This window comes from Hipposideros armiger, unplaced genomic scaffold, assembly GCF_001890085.2.
Source record: "Hipposideros armiger isolate ML-2016 unplaced genomic scaffold, ASM189008v1 scaffold_553, whole genome shotgun sequence".
Taxonomy (NCBI): domain Eukaryota; kingdom Metazoa; phylum Chordata; class Mammalia; order Chiroptera; family Hipposideridae; genus Hipposideros; species Hipposideros armiger.
This window is the reverse complement of record NW_017731903.1, coordinates 84,201-98,121: the sequence shown is the minus strand read 5'-3', so window position 1 is coordinate 98,121 and position 13,921 is coordinate 84,201. Positions and strand designations below refer to the sequence as shown.

Here is a 13,921-nt window from a genome sequence, read left to right as displayed (position 1 = left end):
CAATGCACAGGACAGTCTCCACATATTATTCAGCCCAAAATGTCAGTAATGCCAATGTTGAGATACCCTGCTTTACAGTAGTATGTGATCAAAAACTTATTGTGATATAAATGATATGCATATATCATCTCTGGGAGGACATACAGGAAACTAAGAGTGAATGTCTCTGGGGAGGGCAACTGAGGGTTTGGGGGAAAAGAGGAGTAGTAGGAGATTTAGTTTTTAAGAATTTATACCATTTGGGGCGGCCAGGTGGCTCAGTTGGTTAGAGGGTGTGTTCTGAACAACAAGGCTGCCAGTTCGATTCCCACATGGGCCAGTGAGCTGTGCCCTCCGCAACTAGATTGAAGACAATGACTTGAGCTGAGCTGCCGCTGAGCTGCTGGTGGGCAGCCGGATGGCTCAGCTGGTTAGAGCATGTGCTCTTAACAACAAGGTTGCCGGTTCAATTCCTGCATAGGATGGTGGGCTGCGTCCCCGTCCCCATCCCGACCCCCGTCCCCACCCTGCAACTAGATTGAAAATGGTAACTGGACTTGGAGCTGAGCTGTGCCCTCCACAACTAGATTGAAGGACAATGACTTGGAGCTGATGGGTCCTGGAAAAAACACACTGTTACACAACAACAACAACAACAACAACAAAAATGTATACCCTTTTGTGCCTTTGGAATTCTGTACCATATGTATGTGTTACCTACTCAAAAACCAATAATAAAAAATAATAAAAAAATAGTCATTATGCTCAAGACTCAACTCACAGAACATTACTAAAAGGAAAACAAAAAGAACAGGGCTGATGTTGTAGAATGACTCCTGAATTAAGAGTTGGAAAATGGGTTTTGTCACTCCAAACTGTGGAACAAAGCATATCACTAAACCCTGAGTTTGTTTCCTCACTTGTAGAATGGGAAGATGATGTACACTAATCAATGCACACAGAACTGTGAAGATCAAATGAAATAATGCAGGTGAAATACTCTATGAACTAGTAAGAGCCATACTGATATATTTTAATTATTATTTTTTTAAAAGGTCCTGGTATTATGAAAGAACATGACTAGGAATTATAAATGGGGCCCTTTAATATTATTCCCTTCTTAAATTACACACATCATTTCCTTATCACTGAGGCTTTAGGAGGTGTTCCCTGTTAATCATACAGAAATCTTCAATTTTTTGCTGCCTACGCTAAGATGCTAAGCAACTCAATGGAAAGGTCTTACAATGAGCCACACAAACTGTAGGTGGTCAATACTTACCATGATTATGATAAAGGTTAAGAAGAAAGAACTATTTCCTGAATCACTCAATTTGCTACAAAATAAGCACAGATGAGGTATTTTGGCTCTGCTAAGCCTTCAACATCAATCCTATGATTGGCTGCCTTGATAGAGAGATGACATGAAAAACATTTATCTGTACAAAACATGTAAAGTTTAACCACCAACTCTTACCTAACAGCTGGGTCATGTGGGCACAGGCCAAAGAGCTACATCTCTTACTCATGAAATTGCTGAGTCATGAAAAGAACACTTTCAGTATTCATGCCTTTGAATGTCAAGGACAGCCAATATGTAAAAGCTGACAGCAAAAATGACTAATGCTGATGATGTTATAAAGTTCTCTAGCATTAGCAATTCTGGCAAATAAATGAGCACAAGGATGAGTGAGGCATTGGTCACCAGAAAAGAAAAAAGAAACTGGAGGTGTCTTACGTGATATACTTGTTATAGAGGATGAAGGCATGTTCAATGTTGCCTTCCTCAGAGTAAATGGATGCCATTCGGATAATCTCGACTCCAGAGCGGAAGTACCGACGGGGTGGAATGTCTTCATTTATCTCCACAGCACTACCCATCTGGGACAGAGCCCTCACCCGGTCTTCGGGTGGGAGGCTCACATCTCCATGGTCAGACATCAGGACTAAGAAGTTCTGCAATAGAAGAGAAAAAAGATGGCATCAACATAATGGCCCACATCATCCCAATACAACTTAGCATATAGTGTGTGTTTATCCCACAAACCTCTACCTTACGAAAACATTAAGAGAAAAATGCCATATGCTGTGGCTCATATCAAATAAGGTCTCTTTCCCACAAGAAGGCTGAGACCTTCAAGGGAGCCCATATCACAATGATAAAAGAATTGGCAGCCCAAAAAACCCAGTTAGGTGATACAGGAGTATAGCTATAATGGGCCACAGGGGGTTCAGTTCTAACCTTCATGCTAATCATTCCATCATTAGGTGGCCCTGCTCTCAGCACCATAAAAGGAGGGACAGCACCTTATATTTTTTGTATTATTTCTCCTCCCGGCTACCCACGTACATCCACCCCAGTCCCTGACAGAGTATACTCAGTGAGCTTTCATGATGATTGTTAACTGACTTCATTTTTATTTATTCTGAGAGTGACTGATATTTTTCTGTGGTGTACTTTTTCATATTTGAGCACAAGGTTAGTTAGGGAAACTGGTCTGGGAATGGATGTTCATAATCCTACCTCTGCTCACTAAACTACAACTCCAGTCTATGTACATCATTCGTTGTATCAGGGAAAGGAATTTGGATCTTGAAAACAATTTACTCAAATCCATCTTCAAAAACTAAGCACTCTCTGAATAACAAAAATGCACAAAGGTAACTTGAAAGCAAAAAACAAAACCAAAAAAAAAAACACCCCACAAAAACAAAATCTGGGAGTCTTCCCTCCCTGGGTGTCAAACTGCAGTAATTCTACAATCTTTCTAGATATTGTTGCTGTGGGAACCAGGTTCCAGCTTCTAATTAGATATCACTCAACATCATTTCCAAAAGGAATCTGGGTATTTGATACACATTGAATTACAGCACATCCTAACCAGCATGCTCTAGAATATACAAACTATGGTAGAATTCATTTTGGAATTCAAGGCCCGGTGTCAACTGGCCCCTTTTTGTTTCAGTCTTAAACCTTACTCCTTCCCAACAGAGACTTTGCTTCAGTCAGGATTCTGATCTGCCCAGAAATCCTTGCATTTCCGTTTCATTTGTCTAGCCACTATCTTTCTGCTTCTCACTCTAACCCCTCCCTCAGAGATAAGATAGTCTCCTGGCCAGTCTACCTCTAGTCACACTTTCTCCATGCTTCCTTTCTTAAACATCCTAACAGTACAAAAGCTGTGGGTAATACCAGGGATGCAGAGGCATTCCACTCCCCACAAAGCCTTTTGGGGGGCTCAGAAAGCTGTGAAATCTAAAACCTCAAGTTGTCTAATTAGTAAACTCAGTCCAGGGCCCATTAAAGCTAACGGAAGCAGAGGATGCTTGTTGCACCTCAGTACCTCTCCGGAGAGGATCTTTTGGATGGAGAATGCAATCCCCTCCTGAGGCCAGCAAGTGGTGCCGGGTCCCACAGGGCCGACTAACACTCCAAAGAGGAGATCAGCATCCGCAAATAAGGGGGGGAAAGTGTCGTGAAGGGCTGAGGGGGAAAGACGAGGAGGACAAAGGAAGTCGCAGGAACGAGCAAAGGGGGCGTATGCAGGGACAGGGACCTCCTGACAACTGCTTGAGGCCCCCTTCTTTAAGACACTCAAGCCCAAGCTGTCAACCCCGGGCAAAAATCATCCAAGGTTTTCGGGTCTTTCGAGTGCGATAGGCGGGGACGCGCTGGGCCTGGCTGGCGGCCGGAGCCGCCAGGGGCCTCGCGCGCGGCGGGCCAGACAGGGTCCCGAGGGAGGCGAAGGCTGCCAGCCCCACACTCACGACGGCCGCTCCCCTTGAGTCCGACCACGCTCAGCGTCGGGGCCCCACCACATTCCCGGGACCCTTCCCCACCTGTCCCTGCGGACCGCACGCGTAGCTTCCGTAAACGTCACATCCGGCGCCTGCCCCGCCCACTCCCGCTAGTCTGTATTGGTTATATACGCAAGAATTTAGGACCCAGGTGGGGCGAGCTGGTGGGCGGGGCTACATCAGCCACGTCTGAAAACCCGACCAATCAGAAGAGAGCTTGACGGCGACCATCTTGGTAAAGGAAATAAACAGGGAGGAAGCGGAACCAAATAGTTGAAGAAACCAATGACCTAGCTGACTTTTGTTTTTCCAATTATTTTGATTTTAGGTGGGGATTCTTATCAGATAGCCCCTCTGTCACACTCAAACAAATCCAGCGTTCAAGGAGGGGTTGCTAATCTGGGGTACCTGGCTAAACTAACCAGGGTTTCTAAACCAGGGAAAGGAAAACTGAAAATTTCAGCTTGTTTCTGTTATTTTCTACACAAAATTTATGGCCTGAGGTATGAGGCAATCAATTTTATTTCCTAGAAAAGAACATAAGACTAACTTTTAATGTCAGACCACCAAAATTGACTGAAAAATGGGTGTTTAATTTCTAAGGGTCAATGTGCAAAGAGATGGAGACACAAAGATCTGTATGACAGTATCAAATAGAAACAGAGTGGCACATTCTGTGTGTGGGTGTGTGTATATATGAATATACATACATCCTTTTTCTGAAACAGTCCCGCAAGGCAGCTGGTCAGTCTGTCTCAGGAGACTTTGTATGTTACCACTCTGAAACTGTATAATTTAGTTTAAAAGTTTAACTCTGGGGATACTTTTCCCCCACCCCCAATTTTGGGAAACTGCCTGTAAGTGTGTTAGTGATGTTAGTGATGACATGTCCTGTCTTTCAAAGCCTAATTTAAAGCTCCTGCACAGGTGTTACTTCCTCCAGCAGACCATGGTCCATGTCTCTAAAATCTCCCACTCCCTTTTCTGTATATTTCTCTTGGAATTCCCTGAAGTGATTCCGGGTGGTCATTGGGTTTTCAGGCTTATGGCCGTAAGCACGTAGAAGATTCTCCCTCCATCTCCAAGCATAAATATGTATGTCACTGTTAAAATCCGTTGTTGATTCTCCTGGATCCCCTACAGATAGCTCTGGGAAGACAATGGCAAAAAGCACTCTAATGTGTCTTCCAAACTCTTATTTCTCCACTGCCTTTTCCCTTCAGAATATAAACATACTGGATTGAACCTAAAGAAACTGATGCACTGGCAGTGCTGGTCGTAGGGAGGGCATACAGGGCAGATGGGGTCCTGGCAGGAGCCAACAGAGGACAAAAACCAACCCATTCAACCTCTGACTCAGTAAATATTTCTTGAGCATCTGCTAGGTGCCGGCTTCTGTTCTGGGGGATCCGGATACAGCCCCGAACAAATCCAGCAGGTGGATACTATTTTTCTGGTAGTGCCGACAGAAGCAGAGCTGGTGGGGTGTGGAGCAGAGGGATGTGCTCCCACTGAGCGCAGTCTCCAAAAAGTAGCTCTTTTTTGTAATGTTCAACTTAACAAGTTACGAGAGTTTATAAACGTGCTAGATGTTAAGACTGTGATGAGAAGGCTTTAAGAAGCTATGACTGGGGAACACATAAAAGAGGGATGTGCATAATCACAAACACAGCAACCATCACACACAGGCTGTCCCTGATATTAGAAAGTAAATATGCCCAGGTGCTGCGTTTCTTCTATCAATGGGTAAAAGGAATAGGAAGTAGGATCTGGTCCTTTTAGGGAAGGAACGTGTAAGTGTTGGCCGGGTTTTTAGCTGTCGGGGACAAATGGTCAGCACTCTTGGCTTAATAGGACCAGAAACAATAAGCAAGAAAACCCTAGCCAAGGTGAACATCTAACATTGCTCATTTCCTGATTGACTAAGAGGGTTGGAGCTGGACAATTTTGTACATGCAACCAGGAAATGAAGGCTACAAAAATTCTGTTGGTTCTTGGCCTAATTGAGAATATTCTACTTACTCCTGCCCCAAAGACTGGAGGCTAAGCATGGAAGGTATTCTGTCAGCAAATGGTTTCAGCAGTTCCCTGGTGGGCGAAGGCCAGGCTAGGAAATGAGGTGCTCTTTCCTTCTGGTGCCCACACCTAGCTATGGATACTTTCCCTGAACAGTCTCCATATGATCTTTTGCATACTTGAGTGTCACAGACTCTTGCACTCCTGCATGCTTATTCCTAGCTGCTTATTCCTGGGAAGCAGCAAGAGACCCCCAGAAGACAAAATTTTTGATAGACAGCACCATGGTACAGCAAACAGGCCCAGATGAGCTTTCTGGGGTAGCTAAATGTTTCTCTGGTGTGAGTCCAATGAGCCTCTCCAACTGCAGGAAATGCATATTAAGCTTTCAAGTGATGAATGCCTGCCCAGTCTGGAGTCATGCACCTGCATAGTGATACATTTCTGAACTGGCCCTGGTCCTATGGTGAGTAAAGCATCACAGATTAACCCAGTCTTTCTTTCTGCAGAGCCTGCAGGGAAAGGCAAAGGGAAAAGAACGTGGTCCATACTCCTCTTCCTGATTTTGAGGGAAAATGTGGCAGCCTGTGGACTGGACTGGGGTTTGGAATTCTGGGTAATGTCCACAGTAGGGTTGCCAGATACAGCAAATAAAATACAGGACTCTGAGTTAAATTTGAATTTTAGATGAATAAATGTTTTAGTGTAAGTCTGTCCTGTGCTATGTGAGACATACTTATACTTAAAAACAAAACTATTGTTTATGTGAAATGCAAATTTATTGGGGCATCGTTTATTCAATCTGGGAAACTTAGTCCACAGGTACTAGAGGGCAGCCTTTAACTGGAAGCTGGCAACAACAGGACACATGGAGGGGTAACAGCAGGACAAAACCTTCCAATTGCTATATGGCTTAGAGAAATACTGCCAGTAAAAGAGGAGAGACCAGACTGAGAGAACCCCCACTGATGTCCAGCAGTGGCCTTGAGGCAATGCAAGGGTGTTAAATTCCTGGGAAGGATTTTGAATCTGTGTCAAGTTACATGGGAGACTTCTTTGGAAAGTAAACCTTAAAGAAGATAGATTTATTGAAGAGCACCAAGGAGATGACTTCAAAGAGAACTGGATGGCAGGAGGGCAGCCTTCCCTATGAAGTGACACTGTCAATATGACAAAGCAAAAATCACTATCATAAAACCAATTTTAAATTAAAGATGCAAATAGATACAAATCCAAAGCGATGAAAGTTTAAGAACAGTCATTTAGAGTGAAGGGCAAAAAGAAATAAGACAAATATTGTATAATTCCATTTACATGAGGTACCCAGAATAGGCAAATTCATAGACACAGAAAATAAAATAACAATTATTAGGAGCTGGGGAGAGGGGGAACAGGGAGTTATTGTTTAATGGGTATAGAGTTTGTGTTTGGGATTGATGAAAATGTTCTAGAAAAGAATTGTGGTGATGGTCATATAACAATGTATTAATGCTATTGAATTGCATGATGAAAATGACAAATTTTTTACATATATTATCCACAGTAAAAATATATACAAAATATAATGTAAGGAATTATAGCTTATAAGATATAAAAATCACATAGGCTGGTCGAGTGGCTCAGTTGGTTAAGAGTTGGCTTAAGAGCCTGAGCTCTGAGCAACAGGGCCGCCGGTTCGATTCCCACATGGCTAGTGACGCTGTGCCTGAGCTGAGCTGCAGCTGAGCTGCCAACAGGTGGCAGGATGGCTCAGCTGGTGAGAGCACGTGCTCCTAACAAGACTGCCTGTTCGATGGTGGGCTATGCCGCAGGCAACTAAGACTGAACTTGGCACCTTGAGCTGAGCAGCCACCCAGATGGCTCAGTGGATAGAGCATGTGCTCTTAACAAGACTGCTGGTTCGACTCCCGCATGGGATAGTGGCCACGCCAACCCACAACTAAGATTGTAACACAGTACCTTGAGCTTAGAGAACACGAACTGCCAATGGGCAGCCAGGTGGTGACTGGCACCCTCCACAACTAAAATTGAAGAACAACAACTTGGCTGGTGCCCCTCCCCAATTCCACATCACTGTTCCCCTCGCCCCATTCCCCAATTTTAAAAAAAACTGCAAAAAAAAAAAAGAAATAAAAATCACAAACATCAAGAAATTTATAGAGTATATAGCTTGGAATCGAAAAAGCCTAAACTAAAATAATTAAAACGTCAACAGAACAAAACAAAAAATTTTTTTAAGATTTTATTGGGGAATTGGGGGAGGGGAACAGACAAGTTGCTGTCCTTTTGTTCTTCAGTCTAGTTGTGGAGGACGTCGCTTCACTGGCCCATGTTGGTATTATCATTGCACTCTTCCCGGCTGAGGCGGTCACTCACCAGCCATTGGACAGCCGCTCACGGCAGCTCATGCTGGCTACAGGCCACTCAAGCTGGCTGCCAGGTACTCATGTTGGCTGCCAGGCACTCACTGTAGCTCACAGCAGCCCACTGCAGCAGGGGCTGCAGCCTATGCTGATGCTGGCAACTCACCGCAGCCCAGCTCCAGGTTGAGCTGTTGTTCACCATCTTAGCTGTAGAGGGCGCAGCATCACTGGCCCTCATGTGGGATCCGAACCAGGGCCCTGCTGCTCAGAGCTGGCTTCCCAAGCCAACTCTTAACCAACATGACATTCGGCCGGCCCCCAGAAGAAAAATTTTAAAATTTAAAAGGCATGGCTTTAAAAAGTAATAAAATAATTTTTAAAATAGATGATGAAACCAGTTTATAAATTAAGGTAATATACATATAATAAACATTTTTAAAGAAAGATAAAAATGTCAAGTCAGAGAAGATATGTTAAAATAAAACAATTCAAAAGACAAACTATTGGGTTGTTGGATAGGTCATGATGTAGTTTGTCTATGTTTTTCAAAGGTCATTTATTTATATAAAAAACAAAGATCAATCAATGATATATTGCCTGTTTTGTTTGATAACATTTGCCATCTTTCAGTGAGCTTCATAATTCCTCGTTCATAGAAGGACTGTCTTTATTTGTGAAAAACTGAACAAGGTGCTTATTTACAACTTCATCTAAATTGAACATTATACCATGCAAAGAATTTTGAAGAGAAACAAGTGGAAGTCTGACGGCGCAAGGTCAGGCGAGTATGATGTGTGTGGCAACACATCCCATCCAAGCTCCAATAATTTTTGATGGGTGATCAAACTTGTGTGTGGTCTCATGTTGTCGCGATGGAACACAAATCCTTTACAATTAACAAGCTCTGGACGTTTCTGGATAATGGATTCGTTGAAACTGTCCAATTGCCGGCAGTACACATTCAAATTGATTAATTGGCTCTTTGGTAGGAGCTTGAAAATCACACCTTTAAAATCCCACCACACTGAGAGCATAACCTTCATCTGATGAATGTCTGCTTTCAATGTCATTTGAGGCGAATCATCACATTGGGACCAAGATCATTTGTGCACCACATTGTTGTAAACAATCCACTTCTTATCAGTTCTCAGTCGTTTTAAAAAAGGATCATTTTCCCCACGTTTAATGAGCATATCGCTGTCAAATGAACTTCTTTGAGTTTTGCGGAACCCAAATATCGAGCTTGCTTACGTACCCCAGCTTCTTCAGGTGGTCATGAACGCTTGAATGATGGATGTTCAATGTTTTGCAATCTCTCGTATCGTGTAACATGGTTTTGACTTCATCAATGCCTTTATTTTGTCATCATCAACCTCGGTGGGCCTCCCTGACCAAGGAGTATCATTGAGATCAAAATCACCAGTACGGAATTTCGTGAACTATCATTGGCACTGATGTTTTGTACAGCATTATCACTGTAAAGTTTATGCAACTTTTCACAAGCTTGATGTGCGTTCTTCCCTTTATGGAAATAAAACAGTAAAATATGGCAAAAATGCACAGTTGGGTCTTCCACCTTCAACTTGTAAAATCTCCAAAACTCAACCAAATCGCTCAATTTTTTTCTAGAATGAAGCTAGAACTGTCAGCTGTCAAATGACATAGCAATAACATAGATGCGAATGACTCTAGTACTTCCAAAAATGAACTAATGCCATCTGTTGCAAACATGTGTCATGACTTTTCCAACAACCCAATACAATCTGTCAACAGTGAGGACAAAATAAACTAAGTCTTTAAAAGGAAAACAAAGTAGCAGTTTGAAAAGTGTGATGAGAAAGAAAATGAAGGTCATGCTGTGTAGAAGAGAGAAGGGGTCACTTGTGTGATTCCCCCCAGACAGATGGAGCGTGTGTGGCGAGCGGGTGTGTCTTGCTCACCCTTCCGTCTCTCAGCAGGCAGTTCAAGTTCAGAGCTTGCCCAGGTTACCAGCATTATCAAGGCTCCAGCTGCTCTTGGTGCTTCCAAGGAGAAGCCACTCCCTTCTGTCCGCCCCATGTGGGAACTCCTCCTGCAGGGTCACTAAGTGGCCCAGGAGAGCAGTGTGAGCAGTGGCTAGTCCCCACTTCTTCCTGCCCCCTCAGGGAGGATGGACCTGTAGCCCCACCTTTAAATATGGAAGCTGGAACACAACACAGGTGGCACAGAAGTTTGATTTAGAACCCAGAAGTGGGAGCTCAGTTTCATGAGTGGTTTGGATGGTTGAATTTCCAGCAACAATCGAGGGGAAGGTACAAGGCAGCAGGCCTGGAGGAAGAAGATGGCCTGGCAGAGGGAACTGTGGGGGACCCCAAAACCAGGGAGAAAAGAGACTGAAATGGAGAAACAGAGTCAAGTCCCATTGTCTTGAGCAACAAAACATGAATGTCTGGAACCTCACTATACACTTGGTGAAAGGACCCCACTTAGGTGAATTCTGCCTGTTACAGTGCCAGGTGGCAAGACTGGGCCTGGTTTGTGGCCTGGCTGACACAAGTTCCTGGAGCTTGGCCTCTGGGTTGGGGGTACCTGGTGAGAGGCTCCAGACATGTGTGGGACTCCCATGCTGGTGATGAGCTAGCTGGGAAGGGTGCATGGCTGCACACACCACCATTGGGCCTGAGCCCCACCTCTCCATTGATCAGAGGCTTATAAGATGAAGCCCTGGGGGACCTGAGAGTATCTGGAGTCTCTGGGCACTTGGGGGCAGAGGCAGGGTTCAGGAGTGGCAGATCTGGGAAACCTGCCAATCCCCTTTCCTCTTCCTGGACATGCATTTCCCAGCCTTCCTTTCAGGCATGTTGGGGCCACGTGACTGGGTCCTAGGGAGTGGGATGTGAGTTGCATGACATCTAGGTCCAGCCCATGCCAACATCCCACATCCCTGGCTGCCTTCTTCCTCTTCAGCAGAGCAACTGGGGGCCAGAGCAGATTGATGGCATCAGTGGCCCCAGTGCTACTCACCTGGCTTCATCCCACACTTCCTGAAGTCCCTTTGCCATGTGACCATGCTCTCTTCTCATAAAGAGGCAGCTCCCTTTCTCCCCACTTAGTTGGGGATGTCAGCAGACATGAGACCTGTAGTAGCTTGAAAAAGCATTTTCTTGTTTCTGCTTTACTTTGGCACATCACAATGACCTGGAAACCAGGTCTGAGCAAGCCTGCTGGAACATGAAAATACCCAGTCACCCTGTCACTTCAGCCACCCCCACACATGTAAACATGGCCAAAACCAAAAGAGTTACCCAGCTAAGCCCAGCCCAAACTACTGACCCACAGACACATGAGCTAAGTAAATGTTTATTATCCTTTTGCACTCTTGTACCACTAGATCAATGAAACAGTAATAACTCAACAAGTCTGACTAGAGCTGAGCCACCCTGTTGAGTTGGGATGTGAAGGAGCAACAAGCTTTTCCTGTGTTCTCGCAGTGAGAGCTCAACGTTAGCTTGTTACTGCCACAGAGCGCATCCTCTCCTGTCAAATCCACAAGGAAATGATCACAGTCCTCCTTTCTGTGGAGGGGCCTGAGAGGCCTGAGCGGAGGGGAGCGGGTAGCTGAATTGAATCATAGGGATAGACATTAGCGCCCACATCTTGGAATGGAAGTACTGGTGTGTCTTTTGGAAGCCGAGGTGTTGGTAGACGGCCAGAGCGGAGTGCTGTATTGTGCTGGTGGAGAGGACAACTTCACTGTAGCCCTGGTCCCGCGCAAACTGGAGGACAGTCCTGACCAAGGCTTTCGCTATCCCTTCACCCCGGCTCTCCAAGGCCACACTTAGGTGAAGCAGCTGCAACTGCTTCTTGCACAGGCTGGGGTCCTCAATGGACAAAGCTCCCACTGTGCCCACCACCTGCCCCTCAGACTCGGCCACCCAAAAGCAGGATCCACGCTCACTCATGTAGGATTTGGTGATGTCAGACATGTCTGTATGCAAAGCATCGACCAGAAACTGGGTCCAGGGGTATTTGACAAAGTACCTCAAGGCAGCAAGAAGGGTGAGGCCGGCCATGAGGGCCAGGAGCCAGGACCCAGAGACCAGGAATAGGGCGATGGGTCCCCCAAGCAAAAGCACAAAGGTTCTCGGCAGCTTCAAGACGTGGTAGTAGGCGGTAGGGGCGTGTTCCACCACACCCTGGGAGAACACGCCCAGGACCCCTTGGTGGTCGCTCTCCTGGTATTTGCGGATGTAATAAGGAGCCATGGAAAACTGCTGTATCTGAATCTCAAAATCCACCAGAGAGAACTAGACGTCCCTGCACTCTGTCTTGACAGCCCTGGGGAAGAGAGAGGAAGCCATGTGAGAAACCCTATCTCTCCTAGCTCCCAGGAACCAGACAGACCCTGCTCAAGGACATGTCTTTCTGCTTTTGTCTGAGAGGAAGTAGACCACAGCCAGTGGGAGAAGGTATAGGGTCAGAGAGACCAGCATTTGACCCTGATTCCATCCCATCCCAGCTGTGTGACCTTGGGTATGGCAGTTAACCTCTTTGAGCCTGTGTTTCTTCATCTATAGAACAAGGTAAAATCAAAGGTTGATTTGAGGGTTAATAAAATAACATAAAAAAGCTCTGGCATGTAGACTATCCTCTCCGATACCCTCTTTTCTCTCTTTTTCTGGCTCACAGCTTCCTTGGTACCTTGGGGTGACAGTGAAACCGGAGGCCAAATGAGTCCAGAGCTCATGCTGCCTGTGCCACTCAGCAAATAGACCAACATAGGAGTTGGGTCATAGAATAAGCATTTATTATCAGAGCACCCGTACTCTGAGAAGGCAGCGGGTTAACACCTCCAACAACTGCCTTAACATTCTCAGACCAGCTTGGGATTTTTAAGAGAAAATCTGTGCGTTCCCCCAGAGGCTGTGGGGGGTCACAACCCAGGAATAATGATGGGATCAGCCTGGTTGGCCGTTGAGATTGTGATCAATAAGCCTAAGGGCATTAATCATAAGGTTCAGGGTAGTTTTCTAAAGCAGGGAACTGGGTGGGCCAGGGGACATTCTGAGCTCAAGCTGCAGGGGGATGATCTATTGTTAAGCTATAGGTAGGTCAAGAAAAGGTGAGGCCTGGAAGTGGAGGCCTCTACTATGGGGGTGCCAACTGAGCCCTGTTTCAGCAGCAGCAGCCAGAGCACATGTTCCCCACCCTTTGGTCCCTCTCCCAGGGACCATACGTTGCAGGAATCCTGTTTCCAAGAACAGGTTTCAGCAAAGGGTTCTTTCCCCTTGATTGCAAATTTTTAGGCTTCTGAGCAGGCATAAGAGCCAAACAAAAATGGCCCATCCTTGAGACCCAGAAGAGGGCGTGGGGATCCATGCAACACTAGAGAACACTGTTCTTCCACCCATGTCCTCTCACCTGATACCACAAAAGCTTTGAGTGTTGAGGGTGGCTTCAGCCGGGCCTCTCCCGTCAGCCTCTGAATGGCAACCAGGATAACTGTACAGAGCATGCTCCACTCCAGGGGCTCAGACGCTGGAGGCATCCAGGATATTTGTCTGTTAATCATAAACCCTGTTGTGGTTGCTCACTCATAGGTTGTGAAAGAATTCCTGAATCAGGTAGAAATACAGAAGAAAGATTTCTTAAAGTAGAAGGGTCGGCTGGTCCAAGTCTGCTGGAAACTACTGCCTAGAGATTGTTTTATCTGAAGCTTTATGTTTTCTAACCAGGATGTCAATTGCTTTGCTCTGCTGTGGAATTTTCTATTAAGCTTGGCTTTA

The 13,921-nt window shown here is 45.4% G+C and overlaps 2 protein-coding genes across 4 annotated transcripts in view; both read right to left on the bottom strand.

Annotated features, from left to right (window-relative positions):
• Positions 1-3,881, bottom strand: part of STAMBP (STAM binding protein) — a 29,709-nt gene extending 25,828 nt beyond the window's left edge. Inside the window, exons 1-2 of one of the 3 annotated variants that reach the window (XM_019623609.1) lie at positions 3,820-3,881; positions 1,718-1,935 (exon numbers count right to left, since the gene is read on the bottom strand). In XM_019623609.1, coding sequence (XP_019479154.1) covers positions 1,718-1,920 — 203 coding nt within the window. In that variant the 5' untranslated portion in view covers positions 1,921-1,935; positions 3,820-3,881. The other 2 variants (XM_019623611.1, XM_019623610.1) reach the window with 2 other exon arrangements.
• A 7,607-nt stretch (positions 3,882-11,488) lies between these two features.
• LOC109371193 (putative N-acetyltransferase 8B) lies at positions 11,489-13,664 on the bottom strand. The gene is made up of 2 exons (XM_019623533.1): positions 13,557-13,664; positions 11,489-12,473 (listed from the first exon to the last, which is right to left on the bottom strand). Exon 2 carries the CDS (start codon positions 12,398-12,400, stop codon positions 11,696-11,698), a length of 705 nt encoding a protein of 234 aa, XP_019479078.1. The 5' UTR covers positions 12,401-12,473; positions 13,557-13,664; the 3' UTR covers positions 11,489-11,695.
• Positions 13,665-13,921: the final 257 nt, after the last annotated feature.

Bases quoted from the DNA above. Each gene is read 5' to 3' on its own strand.
- LOC109371193 (XM_019623533.1), bottom strand. From the start codon at position 12,400: ATGGCTCCTTATTACATCCGCAAATACCAGGAGAGCGACCACCAAGGG.